Here is a 9,502-nt window from a genome sequence, read left to right as displayed (position 1 = left end):
TCATCAACCTCGAAGTTATAACCTTTACTGTGCCTAATCCAAAATTAACTTTAACAAATTAACCTTGAAGTTATAACCTTCACTAATCCAAAATTAACTTTAAGTCAACGATATTTCGCGTTATTTTCTCTCAGAGAAGTGATTTGCATACCAAGTTATTAAGTTTCCTGTGATTTCGTTTGGACCGGTACACCAAATTTTTGCAGAGGCGCGGCATTGTATCATCAGCAGTTATCTCAAATCTATGAATATGAGTATGGTAAAGCGTGCGCTCTCTCTCTCTCTCTCTCTCTCTCTCTCTCTCTCTCTCTCTCTCTCTCTCACGAAAAAAAAATATCACAGTAGGGGGTTTCGTACGCCATACCATTTCCGAGAAATCTCTTACCGGCGATGCTTAGATAAGGCGATAAGTGAAACTACTCTCTCGTAGATAACAGAAGGGAGGAATGCAAGAGTCACATCCGCTCTCTTTATAAAAGGGTGCTGGGGAACGGTTGAGGAGAGAGAGAGATAAGGAGTCAGGACGTGTACGGTACGGATTGCCTTACGTTCGGTACGATTGCTACACGTTACGTCTTGGACTGTCTCAATAATCCATTGCCGGTCGGTTTGCGTTAGCAGTGGTTCGATGATTGCTAAGTTTGTATATATATATATATATATATATATATATATATATATATATATATATATATATATATATATATATATATATATATACATATGTATGTATATATATATGTATATATGGTAGAGCGAATTGGATATTAAAAGGGCATTTGTGGCTTAATGCATATAATATATATATATATATATATATATATATATATATATATATATATATATCATTATATGAAATTATTAGTTATATATACATATATAAGTATGTAATTATGTATATATATGTATATATATATATATATATATATATATATATATATATAATATATCACAAGGTGGAGAGGTAAAGGCATGTCTCAGCGTAGTACATAATTTATTGCCGACGTTCACATCACCTTCGATGCATTTTCAAGGCTGGAATGATAAAAAAATATAAACATAAGACTCGTCACTGATAAAACACCGTATAATATTTAAATTTAAAATTGAACACTGACATTTAAATGTAAAAATTATTGTACAACAACACTAGGTTGGAGAGACAACCTACCAGAGTAAAAAATAGAAGGTGACTGAAGGACAGAGTGGAGAAAAAAAAAATAATAAAGTACACACCCACACAAAACTATGTAAACAAACAATGGTTAGGCTATGAACAGCTGAACTGACGAGGACTGGGCATTTAAAGTCGGTACATTAGTTTTTGATTAAAATTGATTCCAGTGTTAAAAGCTCGTCATCTTTATTGGCTGATCCAATAATTAAAATCATCGATGTCCAAGCGGGAGCGACAGGTAATAGAGTGGTTCCGGATGCTGGATAGCTCAGGATTGGATAATTTGCATCCTGTTCGGAAACTGACTCCTTTGTGGGCGCAGAAACGGACTTGTAGCAGCCTCTTCGTGCATCCAACATAAGTACCCCGATTACATCTGGGACAAGTGTATTGATAAACTATGTTGGACACCAAAGGCGGGCTTAATCTGTCTTTAGCTCTGAAAAGAGATCGGATTGTTAGAGGATTTTTCGGAATTAATTTTAGGTCAAGGCTGGTAATTCCTTGTTAATTAATTGTAATACTTTCTTTTATAGAACCCTCAATAAATTATTAAACATGAAAATAAACAACCCCCCACCTCCTATACATAGCGTTCCCAAGTTAATCATCTATGCTAAGTTCCCTTTCCTCCATGACAGTTCCTTCCAAAAAAAAAAGAAAGTATTACAATTAATTAACAAGGAATTGCCAGCCTTGAACCTAAAATTAATTCCGAAAAATCCTCTAACAATCCGATCTCTTTTCAGAGCTAAAGACGAGTTAAGCCCGCCTTTGGTGTCCAACATAGTTTATCAATACACTTGTCCCAGATGTAATCGGAGGTACTTATGTTGGATGCACGAAGAGGCTGCGTACAAGTCCGTTTTGCTGCGCCCACAAAGGATCAGTTTCCGAACAGGATGCAAATTATCCAATCCTGAGCTATCCAGCATCCGGAACCACTCTATTACCTGTCGCTCCCGCTTGGACATCGATGATTTTAAAATTATTGGATCAGCCAATAAAGATGACGAGCTTTTAACACTGGAATCAATTTTAATCAAAACTAATGTACCGACTTTAAATGCCCAGTCCTCGTCAGTCAGCTGTTCATAGCCTAACCACTTGTTTGTTTACATAGTTTTGTGTGTGGGTGTTTTTTTTTACTTTATTATTTTTTTTTCTCCCCACTCTGTCCTTCAGTCACCTTCTATTTTTTACTCTGGTAGGTTGTCTCTCCAACCTAGTGTTGTTGTACAATAATTTTTACATTTTAAATGTTTCAGTGTTCAATTTTAAATTTTAAATATTATACGGTGTTTATTTTTTTCAGTGACGAGTCTTGTATGTTTTATATTTTGATCCATTCCCAGCCTTGAAAATGGAATCGAAGTGATGTGAAACGTCGGCAATAAATTATTGTTACTACGCTCTCGAATGAGGACTGAGACATGCCTTTACCTCTCACACCTGGTGATATCCTGTAGGACTGAGCATCTTACTAGTCTTTCTATATATAATATATATATATTATCTCAATAATATCTCTATATATATATCTAGATATATTAATTAGATATATATAGAGATATATATGTATATTATATATATATATAGATATCATTATATGAAAGATTAGTGAGTAATACATAGATTACGTATGTGAATGATATAGTAGATGTATATATATATAGATAATATCTATATCTATATTATATAGATACAAGATATTTATCTAGTATATATATCTATATATATAGAGAGATATAGATATATATATGGATATATATAAGTATATATAATATTATATATATATAGATATATTATATATATATATATTATATATATATATGTATCTATATATAACTATATATATATATATATATATAATATATATATATATACTATAATTACATACATGTATATATATATATATATATATATATATATATATATATATATATAATAACTAATAATTTCATATAATGATATAAAAGCCCATCCATTAGTCGTCAACAAAAATATTATGTATCACAGACTTACCATTTCTAAACAAAAAACGATTTAATAGCCGGAAACTTTACAAATGTCTGGTAAAGCCTGTGAAATATTCTTCAAAATATCATTATAGCGTCCACTATTATCTTTTAAAGGAATGTCAAGATGTTCTGTTGTGTTGAACCTTCAACTGCTAACTAAAACCAAATCCATATTTGCCTGCTTGCATTACGTAAGCACTCATTCCTTAGGACGCACCGAAGTATTTTATTTAACCCTATTAACTGAGTTGTATTGTGCTCACTATAAAATGAGTAGCATACCTTGCACAATTTCAGGGACACAGAGTATATATGCAACCATAAACATTATTTTCTTGAGTAACATTCTCCTCAGTAAAATCATTTGCACAATTCCAAGTAACTATTATGTTCCTTGAGTGACATTCCTCTCACTACCACCCTTTCCACAATTTCAGGGGTATGTAAGTCCAACTATAACGTTCAGTAATAATGTCCCTTGAGTAACATCTCTCTCACTGCTATCCTTTATTCATCTTGAAGCGTATAGTGTATTTGAGTAACTATAAGGATCTTTGAGTTACACTGGTATCTTTTGCCAAATTTCAGGGGTACAGAAGTATTCAAGTAACTATGGTGTTCAGCATTTGAGTAACTATAACGTTCCCAGATTAACGTTCATCTCACTACTTTTACTATAACGTTCCTGAGTAACATTCCTCTCACTACAGTAGCATTTGAGTAACTATAACGTTCCATGAGTACCATTCATCTCACTACTTTTACTATAACATACCTGAGTAACATTCCTCTCACTATAGTAACATTTGAGTAACCACCACGTTCCTGGAGTACTATTCATCTCACGACTTTTGCTATTACGTTCCTGAATAACATTCCTCTCACTACAGTAGCATTTGAATAACTTTAACGTTCCAAGAGTACCATTCATCTCATTACTTTTACTATAAATGTTCCTGAGCAACATTCCTCTCACTACAGCAGCATTTGAGTAACTATAATGTTCCCAGAGTACCATTCATCTCACTACTTTTATTATAACGTTCCTGAAAGCGCCTCAGTGGCGTGGTTGGTTTGGTGTTTGCTCCTCACCTCGGTGGTCGCGGGTTCGATTCTCGGCCATTCCATTGAGGAGTGAGAGATGTTTATTTCTGGTGATAGAAGTTCACTCTCGACGTGGTTCGGAAGTCACGTAAACCCGTTGGTCCCGTTGCTGAATAACCACTGGTTCCATGCAACGTAAAAACACCATACAAACAAACAATAACGTTCCTGAATAACATTCCTCTCACTACAGTAACGTTTGAGTAACTATAACGTTCCTAGAGTACCATTCATCTCACTACTTTTACTATAACATTCCTGAATACTATTCCTCTCACTACTTTTACTATAATGTTCCTGAATAACATTCCTCTCACTACTATCCCTCTCACAATTCCAGGGGTATGACAGAGGACCAAAAAAGGCCTTTCATCGAACGAGCGGATCACCTCCGTCGGAAACACAAGCAGGAATATCCCGACTACAAGTACCAGCCGAGGCGGAGGAAGGAGAATGTCAAGACAGTGTCCAAATGTCCTCAGGGAAACCCTGTCACTATGCAAGATCTTTCAGGCAACCACCACTACGTGAGGTCAGTGTCGTTATCATCTTCTCATTTCCTCCACCTGATCTGTATTTGTCTGTTTCCTAGAACAGCATCTGCTCTTAAAGCTGCTTACTAATAATGGACTGGACTCTGAGTCTTTGTCTTGATCCAGTGTGATAAGATCAGAGAAGTATAATGTTTACATCCTCAGCCTCAGTCTTTATGTATACTCATTTCTCTTCACAGCAGTGTCAAAGGGGGAAATCTCGGTTTGAGTCTGCAACCGCTGTCCCCTCCAAACTCACCCTCCGGTCAGGGTGTCGTGAAGGGCCACACGGATGCCCACCTAGGAGACCCAGCCGTTTTCGTACCTGACTGTCTCACAGACACCTTTGAAAACATAGATCGCGCAGAAATGAACAAATACTTGATGCCTGACCAGGGTTCAGGACCCCAGTATGCCACTTCCGCTCCTCACGGTCCTCCCACAGGTCTCCAGCCCATGACGACCATGTCTGCCATGTCCTCCATGAATACCATGACAGTGCCAAGTAGCAGTAACAGTTGCAGCGGTTCCTTGCCCTCAGGAGCTTCGTCGTCACTCACAAGTCTTCCTTCCTTGGGTTCAAGACTGTTACCACCTGCACCGACTGTCTACGGGGGATCGAGCTCTCCATATTACACCGGTGGGACTTCACCACAGCCTCCTGCTGGTCACGTATCCCCCGACCTCATCGTAGGGGAGATGGGCGCGAACTCTGCCGGGGGCGTGTCGCCTGGAGGTTCCCCTGGATCTCCCGTGGGAGATTACGTCGAGCTGCAGCCACCTCGAGTGCCGAAAGAAGAGCCCCTACCCCCTCTCTCCGCTCCAAAACCTGCCAATGTGAACCCCTTCCTACACCAAAACCTCTGCTACTCAACACAGCCGCACCCGACTTTCCAGTACTCGTATCCGTATGCAACCATGTGGTACTGATAATCCCAGTTCGCCGTTGCTTAGGAAATGAGCGTTGTCCATTTGTCTGTTCACTGACTGTCTGTGAGACGAAGATTATAATGAAAAAAAGAAAAAAAGGAAGTTACATTTGACAGCAACGCGTGAAAATAACCGTGGCTGGGTCATTTTCTAAGAACCTGCCCCTCGTGGGTAGCACTCCTTCGAGCCTCTAGCGAGAGGTTTCAAAATAATCTTCGTGAGTATTACCCTTGCTTGCCAGTGCTACGTTAGTCCTAAGGTGTTTACTCTAAACTTAGACATTAAGAGCAAAAATCTCTCTCTCTCGCCTCCGTCAAGTGCCAAATATTAGTAGTGTGTTCCTTGTCAAAAGACCCCCACCCTACTCCCCGCTCCAGCGAGGAGACCACCCCATGTGCCTTGGCGACAGGGCAACAGGAACACGAGTGTTGTGTCGTTCCCCGAAGTCAGTTTTCCAGTGCCATCATATCGTAGATTAAGGATTAAAATGTCAAATATATAAATCTATCATATCTGTTGCTGTAGTATTAAGGATCTTTCACAAAGTGAGAAAGGGAACGAATATTCCTCAATCTTTTCGGGACCAACAGTGTTGAAGGTACTCAGCGGATTTTACTCGCAAACGCAAAGAGTCGTTTGTCATTTGTTCGTGTTCTATAGTGTTAATAGCACAGAAACTACATTTCAGTATATTTGCAAAGACAAACATTACAATAGAAATTAAACTTATGGCATAATTTGTAAGATAGTTTGGTATGAATTTATGCAAACGTTACACATTCTATTTTTGGATTTTAGTCTGTGAGAAACGTCCTGTTTGTGTGTGTTTATCATTCCAGCACTTTCCAGAAACTAAACGTTGTCCAAACCACTAGGTTATTCTCAAGTACAAAAAGATAAAATTAGATATTCCAGTGATTTTTACTCGATATATAGAGTATGATATCTTTAATGAATACTCGAAATTGCCAAACTCTTATAGTTAAATGAGAATATTGTCCCATTTTTTTTATTTTAAGATTATTTCCAAACCAGTATTAAAATATTCTAATATATAATTTTAAAAGATAATTATAACCCGCCGGCGTATCTAACATTATGCAAGATTTAACATAAAAATGGATCTCATTAACATCCAGTTAGATAAACAAACAAACATAGAAAAAAGATTCACTTAGATCGTGCGTTGAGCTTCTCGTTAGTACGTTGCCAGTTCCTATGCTACTCCGTTACTGAAGAACTGAGTTAATGAACTTTTTCTGTGTATTTTTTCTTTAGATGGTAGCTGTCATTTGCATTCCTTCCTCGAGGTGTTAATCCAATTCTCCTTCTCTTTTTCTATTATTTGTCGTTATGATTTCATTATTGCCTGTATCTTGAAAATGTTAGAATTCTTAATTCAAAATCTCGCTCGAGTTTCGCGTTTTCCTCCAATCTGTAATTATTATTATTATTATTATTATTATTGTTATTATATGATAATGTCCTTCGGTGGCAGCTAATATCTTAATGCCTTCTGTTTTGTTCAGGTTTTATGTCGAAACAGATTTGAGGCTTTAACAGTCACTAAATTGTCATGAAAGCAGTTTTTCTTCACCGGTTCTGTCCTAAGTTTCCAACTTACTTTCCGCTCTAGGTGGATTCGTGAAATAAAAAAAAATTGATAGATTTTTTTTAGCCGTGGATTCATGAAATAAAAAAAAAATTGATAGATCTTTTTAGCCGTGGATTCATGAAATAAAGCAAATTTAATATATTTTATTTTAGCCGTGGTTCATGAAATAAAAAAAAAATTAATAGAATTTTTTTAGCCGTGGATTCGTGAAATAAAGCAAATTTAATATATTTTTTTAGCGGTGGATTAATAAGATAAAAAAATTAATAAATTTTTTACCAGTAGATTCATGAAATAAAAAACTAATAAAACTTTTTACCCTTAGATTCATGAAATAAAAAATATGTAATAGAATTATTTTAGTGGTGGATTCATGAATGAAAACAATCTCATTGAATTTTTTGTTAGTCGCGGATTCATGAAATAAATAGAATCATTTTTTTATCAGTGGATTCATGAAATAAAAAAAAATTAATAAATATTTTTCTAACGGTGGATTCATGAAATAAAAAGAATAAAAGATTTTCATAGGTGAATTCATGAAACAAAAAAAACAATAATTTTTTTTAAAGGTTAATGCTGCGTTAGTGTACAAATATCATATATACTCGAAGAGCACATAAAAAATAGTACAGGGTACAATAGATGCGCAATGGATACTGTGAAGTAATTATAAAACTGAAAATATATCTTTTTTTACTCAAGAAGCTGAAATTGCTATAACTCCCTGGGATTACAAAACTTTTAAGATATATCTGGGTTAGAGCAGTTTTTTTAATTAAATCACCATATCTAATTAAACTAATTATTTTGTTTTCAAAATTCTGTTCACAATTGTTATTGTATATCAATTATTTTTTCAGCGCTCGATGCGCATGCGCGAGAACACTGCTTTATATAAACAAATCACTTTAAGCTGGAGAAAATATCCTTGAATATTACTTCATAATTAGAGATATATTCGAGACGCTGTTACCGGGAGAATAATTATATTCCCTGTTCCTGCAGGATTTGTTTCAAACAGCTGTACTTAATTAATAACAAGAGATTGGAATGCTACAAGAATGATTGATAAAAAAAATGTACTTAATAGTGAACTATTATTTATGGAGTGAGTTTTTTTTAAATAGTTATACTATTCTTATATTATTTCTGGAAGAAATGTGGCTTTATATATATACAGTCATCATGTACTTTCCACGATATGTAAATAAATAGATAATGTACGTTCTTATTTTTCATTTTATTTTCTAAACCTTCAGGTTGAGCGCATGCAGTTTCAATTAAAATGGGTGTAGTGGTTAATATTGTATATATATATATATATATATATATATATATATATATATATATATATATATATATATGTGTGTGTGTGTGTGTGTATATGCATATACTTATACATATATACGTATATATATAGTTTGTATATATATACACATATATAAATACATAAACAGAGGGTATTAAATAAACAAAATAAGCTAAATGGTATACTTTAAGAATTTTAAGCAAGAAAAAAAGAAAAACAGAAAATTTGAGACAGACAAGAATTAAACGGAGAAAAATTAAGACCAAACAGGTCTTAAAAAATGAACTAGAAGGCAAAAAACAAAACTAAATTGCAACTAATATAATATCTAGAATGGAATGGAAGGATATAAAATTTACGCCCAAGGCCAAGCGCTGGGTCCCGTGAGGTCATTCAGCGCTGAAAGAGAAACTGAGAGTAAAATGTTTGAAAGGTGTAACAGGAGGAAACCCTCAAAGCGGTTGCACTATGAAACAATTGTTAGGAGAGAGGGTGGACAGTAAGATGGAAGAAAGAGAATATGAACGGAGGTACAGTAAAAGGAATGAAAGTGGGTGCGGCTATGGGTCGAAGGGACGCTGCAAAGAACCTTGAGTAATGCCTACAGTTACAGCATGAGGCCCACTGACGGCACTACCTCCCTACGGAAATGATATCTTTGTACCTTACTTGAACAGCTGAAACAATTTGAAATTAGTCACAAAACCAATCTTCTCCCTACATACATTTTTTTCATACATTTACCAACATTCATACCGATTTGGTAGCCAGAGTTCGCTCCCTGCTCTGCCAACGTGGAATCAGAGGAAT

General features: G+C 35.3%; 1 protein-coding gene across 4 annotated transcripts in view; it reads left to right on the top strand.

Moving 5' to 3' along the window:
• Positions 1 to 8,614, top strand: part of LOC135225149 (transcription factor SOX-8-like) — a 51,107-nt gene extending 42,493 nt beyond the window's left edge. For 3 of the 4 annotated variants that reach the window (XM_064264380.1, XM_064264379.1, XM_064264377.1), the window contains exons 3-4: positions 4,643 to 4,834; positions 5,036 to 8,614. In XM_064264380.1, the coding sequence (XP_064120450.1) occupies positions 4,643 to 4,834; positions 5,036 to 5,765 (922 nt within the window). In that variant the 3' untranslated portion in view covers positions 5,766 to 8,614. The remainder of the gene's footprint in view (positions 1 to 4,642; positions 4,835 to 5,035) is intronic. The other variant, XM_064264378.1, reaches the window with a different exon arrangement.
• The last annotated feature ends 888 nt before the right edge of the window (positions 8,615 to 9,502 follow it).

This window comes from Macrobrachium nipponense, chromosome 13 (genome assembly GCF_015104395.2).
Source record: "Macrobrachium nipponense isolate FS-2020 chromosome 13, ASM1510439v2, whole genome shotgun sequence".
Taxonomy (NCBI): Eukaryota; Metazoa; Arthropoda; class Malacostraca; order Decapoda; family Palaemonidae; genus Macrobrachium; species Macrobrachium nipponense.
Note: the sequence above shows the minus strand (reverse complement) of the source record. Positions and strands in the feature narration are given on the sequence as shown.